We start from the raw sequence: 21,314 nt of genomic DNA, 5'->3' as shown, positions 1-21,314 counted from the left end.
GACAAGAAGGCCGGCAACACCAAAGGTATATGTGATATACATGTTATTGATGTGTACCTTACCAGCACTCGTAGTAGCTCCTGGGTATTTGATACCGGTGCGGTTGCTCATATTTGTAACTCAAAGCAGGAGCTGCGGAATAAACGGAGACTGGCAAAGGACGAGGTGACGATGCGCGTCGGGAATGGTTCCAAGGTCGATGTGATCGCCGTCGGCACGCTACCTCTACATTTACCTACGGGATTAGTTTTAAACCTCAATAATTGTTATTTAGTGCCAGCTTTGAGCATGAACATTGTATCAGGATCTCGTTTAATTCGAGATGGCTACTCATTTAAATCCGAGAATAATGGTTGTTCTATTTATATGAGAGATATGTTTTATGGTCATGCCCCGCTGGTTAATGGTTTATTCTTAATGAATCTCGAACGTAGTGTTACACATATTCATAGTGTGAATACCAAAAGATGTAAGGTTGATAATGATAGTCCCACATACTTGTGGCACTGCCGTCTTGGTCACATTGGTGTCAAACGCATGAAGAAGCTCCATGCAGATGGACTTTTGGAGTCTCTTGATTACGAATCATTTGACACGTGCGAACCATGCCTCATGGGTAAGATGACCAAGACTCCGTTCTCCGGAACAATGGAGCGAGCAACCAACTTATTGGAAATCATACATACTGATGTGTGCGGTCCAATGAGTGTTGAGGCTCGCGGTGGCTATCGTTACGTTCTCACTCTCACTGATGACTTGAGTAGATATGGGTATGTCTACCTAATGAAACACAAGTCTGAGATCTTTGAAAAGTTCAAGGAATTTCAGAGTGAGGTTGAGAATCAACGTGACAGGAAAATAAAGTTCTTACGATCAGATCGTGGAGGGGAATATTTGAGTCACGAATTTGGCACACACTTAAGGAAATGTGGAATAGTTTCACAACTCACGCCGCCTGGAACACCTCAGCGAAATGGTGTGTCCGAACGTCGTAATCGCACTCTATTGGATATGGTGCGATATATGATGTCTCTTACCGATCTACCGCTCTCATTTTGGGGCTATGCTTTAGAGACTGTTGCATTCACTTTAAATAGGGCTCTGTCGAAATCCGTTGAGACGACACCGTATGAATTATGGTTTGGGAAGAAACCTAAGCTGTCTTTCTAAAAGTTTGGGGATGTGATGCTTATGTCAAGAAACTTCAACCTGAAAAGCTCGAACCCAAGTCGGAAAAATGCGTCTTCATAGGATACCCTAAGAAAATCATTGGGTATACCTTCTACCTCAGATCCGAAGGCAAGATCTTTGTTGCCAAGAACGGGTCCTTTCTGGAGAAAGAGTTTCTCTCGAAAGAAGTAAGTGGTGGGAAAGTGGAACTTGATGAAGTACTACCTCTTGAACCGGAAAGTAGCGCAGCTCAGGAAGATGTTCCTGTGGTGCCAGCACTGACTAGAGAGGAAGCTAATGATGATGATCAAGATACTTCGGATCAAGTTACTACTGAACTTCGTAGGTCCACGAGGACACGTTCCACACCAGAGTGGTATGGCAACCCTGTCCTGGAAATCATGTTGTTGGACAACGGTGAACCTTCGAACTATGAAGAAGCAATGGCGGGCCCAGATTCCAACAAATGGCTTGAAGCCATGCAATCCGAGATAGGATCCATGTATGAAAATAAAGTGTGGACTTTGACAGACTTGCCCGATGATCGGCGAGCGATAGAAAACAAATGGATCTTTAAGAAGAAGACGGACGCGGATGGTAATGTTACCATCTATAAAGCTTGACTTGTCGCTAAGGGTTATCGACAAGTTCAAGGGGTTGACTACGATGAGACTTTCTCACCCGTAGCGAAGCTGAAGTCCGTCCGAATCATGTTAGCAATTGCCGCATACTATGATTATGAGATATGGCAAATGGACGTCAAAACGGCATTCCTTAACGGCTTTCTTAAGGAAGAATTGTATATGATGCAACCGGAAGGTTTTGTCGATCCTAAGAATGCTAACAAGGTATGCAAGCTCCAGCGCTCCATCTATGGGCTGGTGCAAGCATCTCGGAGTTGGAATATTCGATTTGATGAGATGATCAAAGCGTTTGGGTTTACACAGACTTATGGAGAAGCCTGTGTTTACAAGAAAGTGAGTGGGAGCTCTGTAGCATTTCTCATATTATATGTGGATGACATACTGTTGATGGGAATGATATAGAATTCTTGGAAAGTATAAAGGCCTACTTGAACAAGTGTTTTTCAATGAAGGACCTTAGAGAAGCTGCTTATATATTAGGCATCAAGATCTATAGAGATAGATCAAGACGCCTCATTGGTCTTTCACAAAGTACGTACCTTGACAAGATATTGAAGAAGTTCAATATGGATCAGTCCAAGAAGGGGTTCTTGCCTGTATTGCAAGGTGTGCAATTGAGCACGGCTCAATGCCCGACCACGGCAGAAGATAGAGAAAAGATGAGTGTCATCCCCTATGCCTCGGCCATAGGGTCTATTATGTATGCCATGCTGTGTACCAGACCTGATGTAAACCTTGCCGTAAGTTTGGTAGGAAGGTACCAAAGTAATCCCGGCATGGAACACTGGACAGCGGTCAAGAATATCATGAAGTACCTGAAGAGGACTAAGGATATGTTTCTCGTTTATGGAGGTGACGAAGAGCTCGTCGTAAAGGGTTACGTCGATGCTAGCTTCGACACAGATCTGGATGACTCTAAGTCACAAACCGGATACGTGTATATTTTGAATGGTGGGGCAGTAAGCTGGTGCAGTTGCAAGCAAAGCGTTGTGGCGGGATCTACATATGAAGCGGAATACATGGCGGCCTCAGAGGCAGCACAAGAAGCAATCTGGGTGAAGGAGTTCATTACCGACCTAGGAGTTATTCCCAATGCGTCGGGCCCGATGACTCTCTTCCGTGACAACACTGGAGCTATTGCCCTTGCCAAGGAGCCCAGGTTTCACAGGAAGACCAGGCATATCAAGCGTCGCTTCAACTCCATTCGTGAAAGTGTTCAAAATGGAGACATAGATATTTGTAAAGTTCATACGGACCTGAATGTAGCAGATCCGTTAACTAAACCTCTCCCTAGAGCAAAACATGATCAACACCAGAACTCTATGGGTGTTCGATTCATCACAATGTAACTAGATTATTGACTCTAGTGCAAGTGGGAGACTGTTGGAAATATGCCCTAGAGGCAATAGTAAAATGGTTATTATTATATTTCCTTGTTCATGATAATTGTCTATTGTTCATGCTATAATTGTGTTATCCGGAAATCGTAATACATGTGTGAATACATAGACCACAACATGTCCCTAGTGAGCCTCTAGTTGACTAGCTCGTTGATCAACAGATAGTCATGGTTTCCTGACTATGGACATTGGATGTCATTGATAACGGGATCACATCATTAGGAGAATGATTTGATGGACAAGACCCAATCCTAAGCATAGCACAAAGATCGTGTAGTTCGTTCGCTAGAGCTTTTCCAAATGTCAAGTATCATTTCCTTGGACCATGAGATTTTGCAACTCCCGGATACCATAGGAGTGCTTTGGGTGTGCCAAACGTCACAACGTAACTGGGTGGCTATAAAGGTGCACTACGGGTATCTCCGAAAGTGTCTGTTGGGTTGGCACGAATCGAGACTGGGATTTGTCACTCCGTATGACGGAGAGGTATCTCTGGGCCCACTCGGTAATGCATCATCATAATGAGCTCAATGTGACCAAGTGTTTGGTCACGGGATCATGCATTACGGTACGAGTAAAGTGACTTGCCGGTAACGAGATTGAACAAGGTATTGGGATACCGACGATCGAATCTCGGGCAAGTAACGTACCGATGAGATCATCGTGGAACATGTGGGAGCCAACATGGGTATCCAGATCCCGCTGTTGGTTATTGACCGGAGAGTCGTCTCGGTCATGTCTGCATGTCTCCCGAACCCGTAGGGTCTACACACTTAAGGTTCGGTGACGCTAGGGTTGTAGAGATACTAGTATGCGGTAACCCGAAAGTTGTTCGGAGTCCCGGATGAGATCCCAGACGTCACGAGGAGTTCCGGAATGGTCCGGAGGTGAAGAATTATATATAGGAAGTCCAGTTTCGGCCACCGGGAAAGTTTCGGGGGTCACCGGTATTGTACCGGGACCACCGGGAGGGTCCCGGGGGTCCACCGGGTGGGGCCACCTATCCCGAAGGGCCCCATGGGCTGAAGTGGGGAAGGGAACCATCCCCTGGTGGGCTGGTGCGCCCCCCTTGGGCCTCCCCTGCGCCTAGGGTTGGAAACCCTAGGGGTGGGGGGGCGCCCCACTTGACTTGGGGGGCAAGTCCCCCCCTTGGCCGCCCCCCCCCCTTGAGATGGATCTCTGGGGGCCGGCGCCCCCCCTGGACCCCTATATAAAGAGGGGAGAGGGAGGGCAGCAGCACCCAAGCCCTTGGCGCCTCCCTCTCCCTCTCGCTGAGCTTGGCGAAGCCCTGCCGAGATCCCCGCTACTTCCACCACCACGCCGTCGTGTTGCTGGATCTCCATCAACCTCTCCTTCCCCCTTGCTGGATCAAGAAGGAGGAGACGTCTTCCCCAACCGTACGTGTGTTGAACGCGGAGGTGCCGTCCGTTCGGCGCTCGGTCATCGGTGATTTGGATCACGACGAGTACGACTCCATCAACCCCGTTCACTTGAACGCTTCCGCTTGCGATCTACGAGGGTATGTAGATGCACTCCTTCCCTCTCGTTGCTAGTAAACTCCATAGATTGATCTTGGTGATGCGTAGAAAATTTTAAATTTCTGCTACGGTCACAACAATAGTTTGTTATTGTCCCAGCCGCAAGTCCATCCTCGACTCGCAAATGGTATCATAGTTTTGTATAGTTGTCCTAGTTGCAAGTCCACTCTTGATACGCAACTAGGTATGTAGTTTGTTTTATCCAGTCGCAAATCCACCCTTGACTCGCAACTCGTATCGTAGTTTTGTGTTGTTAACTCAGTTGCAAGTCCACCCTCGACTCGCAATATAGGTGTCTCAGTTGCAAGTCCACCCTTGAACTCACAACTAGCCTCATAGTTTGTTTCATCCCAGTTGCAAGCCTACTCTTAACTCGCAACTGGCATGTGTTTTCTATTTTCCTCCCAGTTGCAGGTTCATCCTTGACTCGCAACTGGGCCCGTAGTTGTTCCAGTTGCAAGCCCACCATCGACTCGCTACTGGGCCCGTAGTTGTTCTAGTTGCAAGCCCACCCTCGACTCGCAACTAGAGTGTGTGTTTTTTGTTTGTCGAGGGTCCCCAATCGCAAGCCGACCATCGACATGCAACTAGGGTGTGTGTGTGTTGTCGGTGCCCCCATTTGCATGTCGACCATTGACTCGCAATTAAGGGTGTGTGTGTTTGTTTATCAAGGGTCCCCAGTTGCATGTCAAGCATCGACTCGCAATTGGGAGGGTATTTTGTCATGGCCCCCCAGTTGCAAGCCACCATCGCCTCACAACTATGTGTGTGTGTGTGTGTGTGTGTGTGTGTGTTTGTCGAGAGTCCCCAGTTGCATGTCGACAACCAACTGGCAACTAGGGGGTGTTTGTCGGTACCCCAGTTACGAGTCGACCATCGACTCGCAACTAAGGGTGTGTGTGTTTGTCGAGGGTCCCCAGTTGCAAGCCGACCATCGACTCACAACTAGGCGGTGTGTGTTTTGTCGAGGGTCCCTAGTTGCATGTGAACATCGACTCACAACTAGGTGGGGTGTGTGTTTGTTTAGGCCTCCAGTTAGAAGCTGGCCATCGACTTGGAACTAGGGTGTGTGTGTGTTTTATCATGGCCCCCAGTTGCAAGCCGACCATATACTCGCAACTAAGGGGGGGTGTTTGTCGAGGGTCCCCAGTTGCATGTCCACAATCGACTCGCAACTAGGAGTGTGTGTGTTTGTTGAGGGTCCCCAGTTGCATGTCGACCATCGACTCACAACTAGGGGGTGTGTGAATTTTGTCATGGCCCCCAGTTGCAAGTCCACCATTGACTCGCAACTAAGGGTTGTGTGTTTGTCGAGAGTCCCCAGTTGCAAGCCGAGCATCGACTCGTAACTAGTGGGTGTGTGTTTTTTCGTGGCCCCAGTTGCAAGCCAACCATCGACTCGCAACTAAGGGTGTGTGTGTGTGTGTGTCGAGGATCCCCAGTTGCAAGTATTACATTTTTGATAGATTTTTTTCGATAGAATAAAAATTTACAAGGCACTTTTTTTCTTTTTTGATAGAATAAAAATTTACAAGGCACTTTTTCTTTTCTTTTTTGATAGAATAAAATTTACAAGGCACTTTTGTCGAGGGTCCCCAGTTGCATGCCGCCCATCAACTTTCAACTAGGGGAGGGTGTGTGTGTCGAGGAGCCCAGTTGCATGCCGGCCATCGACTTGCAACTAGGTGAGTGTGTGTTTGTCGGTGCCCCCAGTTGCAAGCTGACCATCGACTCGCAACTAAAGGTGTGAGTGTTTGTCGAGGGTCCCCATTTGCAAGCCGAACATCGACTCGCAACTAGGTGTGGGTGTGTGTGTGTGTGTGTGTGTGTGGGCGTGCGTTTCGTTGAAGGTCCCCGGTTACATGTCAACCATCGACTCGCAACTAGAGGAGTGTATGTTTGTCGAGGGTCCCCAATTGCATGTCAACCATCGACTCGCAACTAAAGGTGTGTGTGTGTGTGTGTGTGTGTGTTTGTCGGGGATCCCCAGTTGCATGGCGACCATTGACTCGCAACTAGGTGTGTGTGTGTGTGTGTGTGTGTGTGTTTGGCGAGGGTCCCCAGTTGCATGTCAGCTATCGACTCGCAAGCTGACCATCGACTTGCAACTAGGGGAGTGTGTGTTTGTCGGTGCCCATAGTTGCATGTCAACCATCGACTCATAACTAGGGGATTGTGTGTTTGTCGAGGGTCCCTAGTTGAATGCTGACCATCGACTCTTAACTATGGTTGGGTGTGTGTTCGTCGAGGGTCCCCAATTGCATGCCGACCCTCGACTCGCAACTAGGCTTATAGTTTTCCTAGTTGCACATTCACCATCGGCTCGCAACTGGTGTCGTAGTTTTGTGTAGTTGTCTCAGTTGTAAGTCCAACATCAAGTCGCAACTTGCCGACTCGGCCAAGTTGCATGTCCACCCTAGACACGCAAATCGCCTGACCTAGTTGTATGTCCACCCACGACATGCAACTCGCCTTACCCAGTTGTTTGTCGACCACCGGTACACAACTCGTCCTGACCTGATCCGGTTGCATGTCCACCATTGACATGCAATTTGCCCCGACCCAGATCCAGTTCCATGTCCACCCTCGACACGATACTTGCCAGACCCAGTTGTTTGTCGACCACCGGTACACAACTCGTCCTGACCTGATCCGGTTGCATGTCCACCATCGACATGCAATTTGCCCCGACCCCGATCTAGTTCCATGTCCACCCTCGACACGAAACTTGCCAGACCTAGTTGTTTGTCCACTCTCGACGCACAACTTGCCCCGACTCAGTTCATATCCACCCTTAGCTTATCATTTTTCCCCTTTTGATTTTCCTCCACCATGTGGTTTTTTGTGTTTTAAAAAATGTTTACCGTGTTTAAAAAAATGTTCATCGTGTATTTATAAAATGTTCATCATATTTTTTTAAAAAAATTGCCTTCTTCTAAAAAACGCCGATCCTATTTAAAAAATATTAATGGTGTTTTTTTAGAAAATGTTTTCTGTGTATGTTAAAAATGTTCATCATGCATCTTTCAAAAAGATTCATCGTGTATTGTGAAAATATGTCAACAGTTTTTTTTAAAAAAAACTTGAGCACTTCTACAAAAAAAAATCTTCATGCAATACATGACTATATTTTCATCTTCGTTTATTTTTGTAAATAGGATTTACATCAAACTAGAGAAGTATTTTTTTAATATAGATATAGATTAGAAGTTTTTTCATGCATGTGTCTTTTGGCCCTTCGTGCACAGATATGTTTTTAAAGAGAATATTGGACTATTAATTAATCAACGGTAGACAAATGCAATATGGTGGTACAGGTACATGTACGTGTTGTGAGAGCGAGAGATTCATTATATATGAAGCTTAGTTAGCTTAACATTTTGTTGCGTGAGCGAGCGCACGTATGTGCATGCATGCATGTGCGGTTAAACTGAAGATAAAGAAGCAGCTAGCAGGGCTACTTGCGTGGTGTGCGTGGCACCCAGAGAAAAGACATAACGATGAGTACAAATACATATACATGTGTATGAATATATACAGGTGCAGCCCGGATCTGACCAGTAACAAACAACATTTTAGGATGAGCTGGGGTGTCGGGGTTGTTTGTAGTGGGCCGGAGGATACACAGAAGAAAAGAAAAATACAAACAAACAAAGTAAAAAACAAAGACAAAGAGCGGAGGTGGGGTTTATTTTAGGATGAGCTGTTGCTGACATGACATTTAGATGACATCCTTTTGTCACATCTAGATGAGGTTTAGACAGACTCAATATAATTTTCTTGACAGATCAATCTATATGAGACGTAATATAGTATGAAATCTTCTTTGTATCCAAAAATTTTTTTGCTAGGAGTGTACGCATAACAAATTAATAACCGGTATGAGTTATAAATCTCTTAATTTCACCGCGAAAAAAGTAATAAATCTCTTAAAACGGGATCTCAATGTTTTTTTTTCTTTTGCGAAACAGTCTCACAAACACGTACTGGAAACTTTCCTGAAAAAAAAAACACGTACTGGAAACAATCGAAATGGCTATTCTCTTTTATGTGCCATGAAAATCACTCTATTTATTTGTTTTGTTGTTGTTTAGGGGAGGTCCCTCTTTATTTCATTCCAAGACAAACTGATCCGCGCGCCATCATCAAATGACCCAATCCGGCGCGGCGCAGACGTGGGAGTAACGTTTGGACCGGTGCTTGATCATGCTCAGCCCTCCGCCGGCCTTGGGCATGGGCAGCAGCTCCACGCCGGCAAACACCGCAAAGTTGTCGCATTTTCCGTAATCCCCGCCGCCGTCTTTGAACTGCTGCCACTCTCTCGTCTCGAAGAACTTGGCGACCAAGAACCTGCAGGAGCCCAGCGGCACGAGGTAGGACGCCACCGGGTTCCACCCCTCGCCCTGCGCGACGTCCTCCCACTCGCCCCTCAGCACGGGCGGCCTCGTCTCGGAAGCGGCGGCGAGGTCAGCTTGTTGTTGTGGGACGAGAAGCCGAACCAAAGGCCGTGCTCTGGGACTAACTCGGCGCGGCCGCGGAACGGCAGCGGCCAGTACAACGGCCGGGGCGCCCACGCGCCGCTGCCCGTGTCAAGGCCGTCTCCAGAAATTCGGGGCCCCGGGACGAGAATCAAAATTGGGCCTAAAAACAGTCATATAACATGAGAACTAATATAACCGAGGCGTACTCTCAGTCTATTAACAATTTCAGTCTGTTATATCTTACTCCTAACTTAGCACCGTTGACAAATAAATTCATTGTCATTTATCAATTCATTGTCATTTATCAATGCCCAGCCCATGGACACATGATGATAATATCATCCTACTCGGCTGCTCCTAACTAGGGCCTGCTCCTAACCTGGGCCAGGGGGATCAAAATTAGAAATCTACCAAGTATAGGGATGATAAAATTAAGTTGTATACCTAGTAGATGGATACCTGGGTTATAGCCGATGGCGGAACCGCAGACGCGAAAGGCAGCAGCGGTCAGCTGACGACGTTCCAGGCGAGCAATTGGCGAAGGGAGCAGCGGACGGCACCTTGGGCGATTGGCGGAACCGCGAAAGCAGGAGGCGGGCGATTGGCCGAAGGCAGGAGATGGCATCTGCTCGTTTGGCGGAAGCAGGCGAACCGGCGGCGTGTTAGCGATCGATGGGAACACTTAAGAAGGCCTCGCGGGCTGGCTTTTCGTTGCTGCGTACTTTGCTTAGGCCTTGCCGCTGGATTAAATGGTAAAATGTGATTATATTGATACACATCCTACTAATACCCAGTAATTTGGGGGCCCCAAATTTTGGGGGGCCCTCGGCGGTCGCCCACCTTGGCCCCTCCATCGACGGGCCTGCCCGTGTCGAAGGTGTAGGTGCCGGCGCCGGCCGTGGATATCCAGATCTTCGAGTCGCCCACGACCGTGTGCCCCGCTATGTCGCCCAGCTCGCCCTCCACCACCATACTGGACTTGGACCCGTCGTCTACCATGGCTTGCCTGTCATCGTTCAAGTCAGAGTCGTCGTCGTCGTCGTCGTCGTCCCAGCGGGTCGGGGGCAGGTAGGGGGGCGGCTGGAGAGATCGCCAGTGCCATGCCATCCGACAGCGGAGGCCGGATTCGCGCCCACGGATGAGGGCCACGAAGCAGCGGCGGGGGTCTCGCCGAGGTTTCCGGTCCATGACGTACAGGCGGCTGTCACCGACGGGGAAAAAGATGGGCTGGACCTTTGGAGCGCGCAGCGTGGGGATGGTGCTCAGGGTCTGCGATGAGGCGGAGTAGAGGGCGGCACAACCCTCGCAGTCCACGGCGAGGACGCCTTTCTCGCCGCCGCGGCCGACGGGCATGAAATCCATGTCTTGGGGTTCCGTGTCGGGTCCGAGGAAGGTCGTGGCCGGTGGGGGCGGCTGGAATTCCTCCATCGTCGCCGTTCCATCGTCGGCGCCGCTTGGTTTCGTTCGGTCATGGAAGAAGGTCGACGGATCGATGGGGTGCAGCGTGTAGGCTTGGCGGCCGCCGATGGTGGCGCGGGCTACCAGATGCACAAGCCGGCGGTTCATCATCGCCGGCCGGCGGAATCTGGATCAACTTGCTCGTATTGCCTGTTGCCAAGATGGCGCAGCCAAAGATCTACTACTTGTCCTCGCTGCACCACCCGATATTGAGGGCGCAACCACCGGAGAAAATCAAGTCACGCGCGCCTGCATGCAGAAGCCGCCAGATCAAAACAGAAAATAAAAACCTTCCAACCACCAGAAAACATAAACGTTGTCTTCGTACTTCTTTTCTTTTTCTTATATTTTTTAATGTTTTTGAGGAAAGAAAAGGGTCCTCGGTAACAAAAGAAGTTGTCCATTTGTATAATTATTTGGTTCATAGAACTTCTATTTTTGTTCATAGTAGATAAGGACCCGATCAAAAAATATATGGCCACGGTGAACACAAACTATGACTAGAGCGAAATAATTTCGTTACTTGCAATGAACAAATTGTTTGACAAACTAGCACAGGGGCCCACACATGTACATGACATTATTCATCGTGCTAACAATATGTTTATTCGCAGAAAAAACAAGTATATTTATAAAATAAAGTATGATCTCATGTATACTAGCCTTAGATCATGGTTAATAGTATAGCTAATTGTTGGCTATATGCAGCTACCATGTCATTTAAAGTCATAGTAGAATGCCCGTGCCTTGCCACGGGCACTTAAAATAATTTGCCGAAGTTACATATAAATATAATACATGTTAAAATTCATATGTATAAAAATCTCTACTTTTAATGGAGCACTTGGTAGCCTGGTACGATTTTTTTTCGTCCCACCTCACATCACCCCCTCCCACTGGTTTTCTATTTTATTGGTTTATTTCTCTCCACTCTTTTCTTTCAAAAAATCATAACTTTCCTAACGTAGAAAAGATCACAAATCTAACTTTCCTAACTTATCGAAATCAACCGATCTCTCATTAACAAGTATTTAGGAAACAAATAATGGATTTTTAGGAAAACAAATAATGGATTTTTAGGAAAACAAATAATGGATTTTAAGGAAATTAACAAGTTAAACATGAAAAACAAATCTTATTGTGAAAGTACTATATCTCTACTCTTAATGTCTCAAGAACGTAGGTCGTTCGTTGGTTTCGTTCGTTTCCCACCCTTCCATCGATCGATATATGGCCCTACCCTGCGATCTCCCTCCCACCGATTTTCCTCCTCTCTCCGAAAACCACTCGGACAACAACCCGCATGTGTCAATTTACATCTTTTTTGCCTTTCATTCTTTCTATAGATCGCAATGCCTATGGATTTTTTCTTTTACTTACTTTTCTCTGTTTATTTTTTGTTTTCTGTTTATTTTGCAAATGCGATTTTTGCTATTTCTTTTCAAAAATCCATGACCTCTTTTTCAAAATTGATGAACTTTTTCAATTTCGATGAACATTTTCCAAATTTGAGAAAACAAATCAATGTCGGTGAATTTTTTTCAAAATCGATGAACTTTTTTTGAGTTCGGTGAAATTTTTCTAAAAATCCTATGAACTTTTTTCAAATTTGATGAACTTTTGTTCAAATCAATGAATTTTTTTCAAAATTCGATGAACTATTTTATCAAAATTAGTGATTTTTTTAAATTTGTGAACTTTTTTTCAAAAGCCGGTGAACTATTTTCGAATGCATGATTTTTATAATTCAAAATTGATGAACTTTTTTCAATACCCCGTGAACTATTTCCAAATTCGTTATTTTTAAGTCCAAATTGATGAACGTTTTATCAAATCAATTAACTATTTTGAACTAGTTTTCGAATTGATGAACTTTATATAATTTCATGATTTTTTTAAATTCATAAACTTTTTTTAAATCATGAACTTTTTTCGAATTCACAATTTTTCCCATTATCTCAAACTTTTTCCAATTGGTATGATCAATTTTCAATTTTTTTATTATTTTCAATTCATTGGTTTTCCACTATCCAACTGAGTACAGGCAGATTAGTTACCCATTTGATATATGCAGCCAAAGTGAAAAATTGAGTGATGACATGTAAAAAAAAAAGTAGGACACTTAATCACATCATTCCTAAGATCTTCCAGGAGTCAGGTTTGCCAAAACGGACATGAGTTCTTGCCACTGTAGAAGAGGGGGCTCAGGGCTGTCTAGGCAGTTTAGCAAATCTTGTACAACCTGAAAGAGAAGGCACAGCCAGGAACCTATTGATTGAAGAAAGATAGCACAGTTTGCCACAAATTAAGATGTTAGTTTCACTCTGTAGACGAGGAAAGTGGCAACGAGATAGACAAAGGGAAACAAAAGTGGAAGAATAACTATACAGTGAAAGAATTGTATTTCTTACGTGATTGATACTACGTTCATATCCTGCAAGGATCATGTGCGCAGAATTCGCACTTGCAGCAAACTTTTGATGAACTTTGCCAGAAATAGCAGTTGGAGGTTCAAGTTTTGGAAAAGTGCCATGAAATGGTTCAGCGCTCCTACCAGAAGATGGGCCAACAAGATCCCACCTTGCTATGAGGCCACTCGCCTGCACAAAGACAGCCATTTCAACTCATATTTGAAAGATGCACGCATATTACATTACAAGCATAAATTACTTTAGCCAGAATGTACAATTAGCGCTGTGAACATGCAACCAAGGGGGGAGTGAAGAAACGAACCTGCATGGCCTGACCCTCAGACATGACAAAGTGAATGACACCAGAGGCCGGTAGTAACAGTGGCATGCACATTTTCATGACTTCCACCACTTCAGCATATGATGTATCAGCAACCACATGAGAACCATCCACGATCAAAACCAAAAGAAGTTTGCATGGTGTATCAGCCAACAGCTAGGAAGGATCATGCTCTTTCAGTAATATTATCATTCGGAGAACATAACTAATTCATGTGTTTCCATACAATTTGCAGTCACAATTACAACTGAAACAACCCCTATATTACCTAGTCCTTCAGTTAGACATCCCCGTAGTGAGGATTTCTCGTAGTCCCTCATTTACATACCATGAATTGGATTCCAGAGGTTGTGCACAAAATAATATTGTCTTTCTAGCATTTTCTCCTGAAATATATGTAAAATCAGCGTAATTAATAGGGTTCTGGAAACAAAGCTAAAAATATGCAGCAAATAGCATGCTGAGGAATGACATCCTCACAAAATGTGCCACTACATACTAATCCCTTAACTCCACAGAACAAGATATATTGTGCTGCACACATCACAACTCACCTGAAACATACAGCTGTTAATGCCTTTCTATTCAAGGGCAACTAATTCATTGCTACATTCTTCAAGTAATATGCTCTTCTGCTTGGTTAGCATTGGAGGCCTATATGTTACTATTGCCACAGGCACACAGAAATCCCCAGAGTGGTGAACCGTGCATATTGTCCCAGAAGGAATTCATGTAAGCTGCATAAGACCAGAAGGTCCAGCATGGCTATGCACAACCATTTGACTGATATTCATAAGAAACGCTAACAAACTCAATTTCTCAAAAAAATCCGAACAGGTGTTCTAAGATTCCATGAACTGATTGTAGGGGTGTTCAAACAAGATTCCACTAACATTTCTCAAAAGGGGGCAAAAGGAAAAAAGAAACAAAAATAAACGAGCATACATGGACATTTCAACATATTGGGCTTCTGGAACAGTTGGAACTCTGGCAAGAAATCTTTGTATTGATAACTCATTCAAAGCAGCGCCATAAACCCGACAACAGAGAAATTTGATACCATTACACATTAGTCTATGCAGCCTGGATCACTCCTTAGTAGCATCAAGTGTCGGCAAGAGACTATTTACTGCAACCTGTGAAGCTTCAATCCCACCATAGCATCAAAACATCTGGTAAGAGCATATTTACTGTGGTGGTAGGTTGCTGCTGCCACCACCTAATCCCGCTTTCTGTCCCAGTTCTGCGAGCTGCTGAATAAACTCCACCCCATTGAGAATCTCTGTTGCTCCATATATGACATGCTTTGAAGGCTGTGAGCGTTGCCCTAGCTCAACTAAGCTCCTATACTCGATGTAATTTCCACCACCAATCATGAAAACAATGGCTTCTCTGAAGGGTCCTCTAAACTGCCCACCAGTTCCTGACCTAGGGGCCCGTGGATCGAACAATAGGTAGTTGTCCACCTCTGGGTTTGGTTTCCCTTCCATGAGGGCTTCAACAGTCCTAGTCAGAGCCAGCTGCCTCCCATCCGACAAGAGATTCTTCACGCCTGCTGTCACGGCACTAATGGACTGTCCGTAAAGCTTCTCTGCCCAATCAACAATGTTGCTCCTGCTTGCCGTGCTTGATGCAGCGGCAAACTGTGTGTTCAACGACTTTATCCTCTTCACATACTGGAATGCAGACATATCTACTTCTGACTCCCGCAGCGCAGCCTCAACCTGCTCAAGTTCAGATGCTGGTGGTGCCTCAAAGGATAGCAGGTAGGTGACGGCCAGCCGGAGCTTATCCTCCTTGGTGCCCTTCCCTCTGAGCAGACTCAGCAGCATGTTCCGATCCACAGTACCATTCACGAGCATATCATTCTCGCACTCATAGTATCCATCCAGAGACCTCTCCTTGATGTGCCCAAGCAGCGCGGTTGCAATGTTCGTGTGTTTATCGATCATCTTCTTCCGTTCGGTCAGCTCCGGGAGTGAGTTCACCGCATTCATGAGGTGCTTGGTGTTGCCAATAAGATCTGTTCCATCAAACTCAACCCCATCCCGACCACCACCCGTGCGCTGGTTCACCTCGTCCACATCCTGCTTGTACTTGGCGAGCTGGGCTTCTATCTCCTCAGCCACCTTGGGAAATGGCGACCAGCTGTTTGCCACCCAAAATGGGTCCGAGTCATCCAGATCATACTTCTCTGTCGGCAGCTTCAGCTTGTTCAGCTTGAAGCTCAGCACGTCATGGACCAACGGGCGGTAGCTCCAATCGTGCTGTATCCCCACCGACAGCTCGAAATTCCTGTCAAACAGGCAGAGGACCGGGCGCTGGAACGATGAGGCGGCACTGGATGCAGCCTCCGTGAACAGGTTTGGCTTGGCTAGGAGGTGATCCCGAAGGCGGGCGTCCAGCGCGGCGGCCACCATCTCGGCCGGCCCGCCGCGGGCGCACCTGATGATGGGCACGGCGCCGAGCGTGGCGACGACGCAGAAGAGGCCGAGCGCGACGGCCTCGACGAGCGAGGTGATGTCGGAATCGGCGGCGGCCGGGTCGTTGAGGGCGACGTAGGCGCGCGGCTGGGCGAGCGAGAAGAGGCCGTCCTCGAGGCAGACGAAGTCGAGGTACTGGTCGGCGACGCGGGCCACGCGGTGCGCGGAGCGGGACGCGGCGGTGGCGGCGGCGAGGCGGTCGAGGACGGGCCTCGGGACGGAGGTGGAGAAGTTGACGTGGAAGGAGGCGTAGAGCCCCGCGGCGGCGTCGGCGGCGATGCGGTCGGCGTTGGCGGGCGTGGGGCGGACGAGGTAGACCGCGGGCGCGTCGGCGACCTGCTGGCGCGCCTTGTCGATGTTGAGGTGGAGGGTGACGCCGTGCTTGCGGAGGTCGCCGACGCGGAGCACCGGCGAGAGGAGCGAGATGCAGGGCCCGTCCATCACCAGGATCTTGTAGGCCTCCTCGTCCCCCTCCCCGCCGCCGCCGTCCGGCGACGGCTGCTGCTGGTTCAGGTGGAGCATCCGCGTGATCAAATCTGGATCAGAGACGCAACAGAGTTGTCAATCAGGGAACAGCCACCGGTGGTGGTGGGGCAGGGGGGAGCGCCGCGGGACGCTTCGGAGCTTACCGAGCTGCTTCTTGCGGAGGCTGAGCGCCATGGCGGTGCTCCGGCCGGCGACCGCCGGGGCGGATCGGATCTGGGAGGGGAGGGGAGGGGGGTGGGGCGAAGGGAGGGAGGGAAGTCGGGAACAGAGACGAGAACTACCAGCAGTTTGGCGAGTGAGATTGTTTTGTGGGCTGCCACCTCATCCTGGGTCCACATGGCAGCCTCGTAGCTCTTTTTTTTTCTTCCTGAAATCCACCCATATTATTGAATGAAACCAGAGCAAACGTAGTCATGAAGTAGCTCGCCAGCAGTCTAAGTGATTGACCATACAACTTAACCAACCTAAAGACATCCTCCAACACTACCTACAACATCATTCTTTAGTGAAACCAATCGGTGTTGGCAACGAGAATCTTGACTCGCGAAATGGAGACGGGTCCAGCGAAAATCGTGAACTAAAGAGAAAGAGAGACAGGTGAATGAGCAAGCATCGAGAGGAAGAAGACGGTCGCGACCCTGTATCCCGAATTCTTTCTTCGTGTGTTGAGCGGAGACCATTTCTTCGGTCTCACGCGGCCGAAGGTCATCTCTTCGACGCACTGCCCAGTGACGACAGCTCTTCGGCCCAAACCGGCTACTTTTCGGTCCATAGGCGACCAAAAAGGTATCTCCGGCCACGCGCTGGACGGAGTGATCATCTTCAGCTACACGTGGATGACGGGGTCATAAAACTAAAATATCTAAAATAAGTATACATTTTTATGATTTCTTAAAAGCAATATATTTTAAAAAATCTGAGGGAGATGGGTATGAGACCCACCTGAGTTGCCATGTCGTAACTCAACCTGTGTGATCAGAGATCCCATGAAATAGAATTAGGAAAACAAGCTACTGGCTAACTGATGAGTGTAACCTTACTAACCACTTTGTTGAAAATGTAGTACTGTCGAGAGCTGTTTGGCTGGCTGATTTTGTCTTATTGTGTTCTGGGGTTTGTATAATGATGTTATCATATAGAGTAATGTTTGAAAAAGAACACCTATATGAGAGTGCTGCTCACATCCAGAAATATGAGACGAGTCGAGCTAGAGCTGCTCTCAGGGATTTGAGCGATCCAGCCGTCCATTTCGTTTGCTTGATGCGTTTTGGATCGTCGGATCTCGCTCCCGATCGATCTCGTCCGTCGGATCAAAACCGAGACGGCTGCAATGAACAGTATGCGCCCCCCTCGTGCCACCGCCTGTAAATTGGGTGGCCGTCGAGGGCATTTTCGTCATTTTGCCTAGAGGTGTATAAAAGGCGACGGCTCATGTGGAGATGACCTAGCGGCCTCCTCCTTCTCCCGCACCCGCGCCTCCCTCCTCCTCTCGCACCCGCGCCTTCCTCTCCTCTTCCTCTCTCCCCTAACATCGTCGCCCCTGCCTCCTTCCCCGTCGCCGCCCGGCCTCCTTCTCCTCTTCCTCTCGCCCCTAGCGAGTGAGATTGTTTTGTGGGCTGCCACCTCATCCTGGCTCCACATGGCAGCCTCGTAGCTCTTTTTTTTCTTCCTGAAATCCACCCATTTTATTGAATGAAACCAGAGCAAACGTAGTCATGAAGGAGCTCGCCAGCAGTCTAAGTGATTGACCATACAACTTAACCAACCTAAAGACATCCTCCAACACTACCTACAACATCATTCTTTAGTGAAACCAATTGGTGTTGGCAACGAGAATCTTGACTCGCGAAATGGAGGCGGGTCCAGCGAAAATCGTGAACTAAAGAGAAAGAGAGACAGGTGAATGAGCAAGCGTCGAGAGGAAGAAGACGGTCGCGACCCTGTATCCCGAATTCTTTCTTCGTGTGTTGAGCGGAGACCATTTCTTCAGTCTCACGCGGCCGAAGGTCATCTCTTCGACGCACTGCCCAGTGACGACAGCTCTTCGGCCCAAACCGGCTACTTTTCGGTCCATAGGCGACCAAAAAGGTATCTCCGGCCACGCGCTGGACGGAGTGATCATCTTCAGCTACACGTGGATGACGGGGTCATAAAATTGAAATATCTAAAATAAGTATACATTTTTATGATTTCTTAAAAGCAATATATTTTAAAAAATCTGAGGGAGATGGGTATGAGACCCACCTGAGTTGCCATGTCGTAACTCAACCTATGTGATCAGAGATCCCATGAAATAGAATTAGGAAAACAAGCTACTGGCTAACTGATGAGTGTAACCTTACTAACCACTTTGTTGAAAATGTAGTACTGTCGAGAGCTGTTTGGCTGGCTGATTTTGTCTTATTGTGTTCTGGGGTTTGTATAATGATGTTATCATATAGAGTAATGTTTGAAAAAGAACACCTATATGAGAGTGTTGCTCACATCCAGAAATATGAGACGAGTCGAGCTAGAGCTGCTCTCAGCGATTTGAGCGATCCAGCCGTCCATTTCGTTTGCTTGATGCGTTTTGGACCGTCGGATCTCGCTCCCGATCGATCTCGTCCGTCGGATCAAAACCGAGACGGCTGCAATGAACAGTATGCGCCCCCGTCGTGCCACAGCGTGTAAATTGGGTGGCCGTCGAGGGCATTTTCGTCATTTCGCCTAGAGGTGTATAAAAGGCGACGGCTCATGTGGAGATGACCTAGCGGCCTCCTCCTTCTCCCGCACCCGCGCCTCCCTCCTCCTCTCGCACCCGCGCCTTCCTCTCCTCTTCCTCTCTCCCCAAACGTCGTCGCCCCTGCCTCCTTCCCCGCCGCCGCACGGCCTCCTTCTCCTCTTCCTCTCGCCCCTAGCGTCGCTGTCCCTGCCTCCTTCCCCACCGCCGCCCGGCCTCCTTCTCCTCTTCCTCTCGCCCCTAGCGCCGCTGCCCCTGCCTCCTTCCCCGCCGTCGCCCGGCCTCCTCCCCTCACGTCCTCCTCCTTCCACCCCTCCGATCTAGCGCTGCTCAAACCATGGAGAGCGGCAAAAGGAGCAACGACGGCCAGCCCCTGCCTCCTCTCTAGCACGCCCAACGATCCATAGGTATGTGTCTATTTGTTGGGGAACGTAGTAATTTCAAAAAAGTTCCTACACACACGCAAGATCATGGTGATGCATAGCAACGAGATGGGAGAGTGTTGTCCACGTACCCTCGTAGACCGAAAGCGGAAGCGTTTAGCACAACGCGGTTGATGTAGTCGTACGTCTTCACGATCCGACCGATCAAGTACCGAACGCACGGCACCTCCGAGTTCAGCACACGTTCAGCCCGATGACGTACCTCGAACTCCGATCCAGCCGAGTGTTGAGGGAGAGTTTTGTCAGCACGGCGGCGTGGTGACGATGATGATGTTCTACCGACGCAGGGCTTCGCCTAAGCACCGCTACAGTATTATCGAGGTGGACCATGGTGGAGGGGGGCACCGCACACGGCTAAAAGATCAAGAGATCAATTGTTGTGTCTCTAGGGTGCCCCCTTGCCCCCGTATATAAAGGAGCAAGGGGGGAGAGGCGGCCGGCCAGGAGGGGCGCGCCAGGAGGAGTCCTACTCCCACCGGGAGTAGGACTCCCTCCCTTTTCCTTATTGGATTTGGAGAGGAGAGGGAAGGAGAGAGAGGGGGAAAGGAAAGGGGGGCGCCGTCCCCCCTCCTTGTCCAATTCGGACTTGGGGGGAGGGGCGCACGGCTGCCCCTTGGCCGCCTCTCCTCTTCCACCAATTGGGCCCATGAGGCCCAATAACCTCCAGGGGGGTTCCGGTAACCCCCCCCCCCCCCGGTACTCCGGTATATATCCGATAACCCCCGGAACCATTCCGGTGTCCGAATAAAGTCGTCCAATATATCAATCTTCATGTCTCGACCATTTAGAGACTCCTCGTCATGTCCGTGATCACATCCGGGACTCCGAACAACCTTCGGTACGTCAAAACATATAAACTCATAATATAACTGTCATCAAAACTTTAAGCGTGCGGACCCTACGGGTTCGAGAACTATGTAGACATGACCGAGACACGTTTCCGGTCAATAACCAATAGCGGAACCTGGATGCTCATATTGGCTCCCACATATTCTACGAAGATCTTTATCGGTCAGACCGCATAACAACATACGTTGTTCCCTTTGTCATCGATATGTTACTTGCCCGAGATTCGATCGTCGGTATCTCAATACCTAGTTCAATCTCGTTACCGGCAAGTCTCTTTACTCGTTCTGTAATACATCATCCCGCAACTAACTCATTAGTTGCAATGCTTGCAAGGCTTAAGTGATGTGCATTACCGAGTGGGCCCAGAGATACCTCTCCGACAATCGGAGTGACAAATCCTAATCTCGAAATACGCCAACCCAACAAGTACCTTCGGAAGACACCTGTAGAGCACCTTTATAATCACCCAGTTACGTTGTGACGTTTGGTAGCACACAAAGTGTTCCTCCGGTAAACGGGAGTTGCATAATCTCATAGTCATAGGAACATGTATAAGTCATGAAGAAAGCAATAGCAGAATACTAAACGATCGAGTGCTAAGCTAACGGAATGGGTCAAGTCAATCACATCATTCTCCTAATGATGTGATCCCGTTAATCAAATGACAACTCATGTCTATGGCTAGGAAACATAACCATCTTTGATCAACGAGCTAGTCAAGTAGAGGCATACTAGTGACACTCTGTTTGTCTATGTATTCACACAAGTATTATGTTTCCGGTTAATACAATTCTAGCATGAATAATAAACATTTATCATGAAATAAGGAAATAAATAATAACTTTATTATTGCCTCTAGGGCATATTTCCTTCAGTCTCCCACTTGCACTAG

The 21,314-nt window shown here is 47.9% G+C and overlaps 3 protein-coding genes across 4 annotated transcripts; all 3 read right to left on the bottom strand.

Moving 5' to 3' along the window:
* Nucleotides 1–8,835: 8,835 nt before the first annotated feature.
* LOC123119342 (uncharacterized) lies at nt 8,836–9,864 on the bottom strand. Its single transcript, XM_044539122.1, has 2 exons — nt 9,693–9,864; nt 8,836–9,393 (listed from the first exon to the last, which is right to left on the bottom strand). The coding sequence occupies exons 1-2, from the start codon at nt 9,856–9,858 to the stop codon at nt 9,182–9,184; spliced, it is 378 nt and encodes a 125-aa protein (XP_044395057.1). The 5' UTR covers nt 9,859–9,864; the 3' UTR covers nt 8,836–9,181.
* Nucleotides 9,865–11,995: 2,131 nt separating this feature from the next.
* LOC123119341 (acetyl-CoA carboxylase 1) lies at nt 11,996–14,218 on the bottom strand. Of its 2 annotated transcripts, none has more exons than XM_044539121.1 (5): nt 13,997–14,218; nt 13,711–13,828; nt 13,425–13,513; nt 13,103–13,291; nt 11,996–12,959 (listed from the first exon to the last, which is right to left on the bottom strand). In XM_044539121.1, exons 2-5 carry the CDS (start codon nt 13,760–13,762, stop codon nt 12,915–12,917), a joined length of 375 nt encoding a protein of 124 aa, XP_044395056.1. In that variant the 5' UTR covers nt 13,763–13,828; nt 13,997–14,218; the 3' UTR covers nt 11,996–12,914. The 2 variants fall into 2 exon arrangements, with proteins under 2 accessions (XP_044395056.1, XP_044395055.1); XM_044539120.1 differs by having other exon boundaries at nt 11,996–12,933.
* Nucleotides 14,219–14,428: 210 nt separating this feature from the next.
* On the bottom strand, nt 14,429–16,699 carry LOC123119340 (SEC1 family transport protein SLY1). Its single transcript, XM_044539119.1, has 2 exons — nt 16,555–16,699; nt 14,429–16,461 (listed from the first exon to the last, which is right to left on the bottom strand). Exons 1-2 carry the CDS (start codon nt 16,583–16,585, stop codon nt 14,630–14,632), a joined length of 1,863 nt encoding a protein of 620 aa, XP_044395054.1. The 5' UTR covers nt 16,586–16,699; the 3' UTR covers nt 14,429–14,629.
* Between the last annotated feature and the right edge of the window lie 4,615 nt (nt 16,700–21,314).

The sequence above is a fragment of the Triticum aestivum genome, chromosome 5D (assembly GCF_018294505.1).
Source record: "Triticum aestivum cultivar Chinese Spring chromosome 5D, IWGSC CS RefSeq v2.1, whole genome shotgun sequence".
In the NCBI taxonomy this organism is placed as follows: domain Eukaryota; kingdom Viridiplantae; phylum Streptophyta; class Magnoliopsida; order Poales; family Poaceae; genus Triticum; species Triticum aestivum.
The sequence above is the reverse complement of the archived record's forward strand: the minus strand, read 5'-3'. Positions and strand labels throughout refer to the sequence as shown.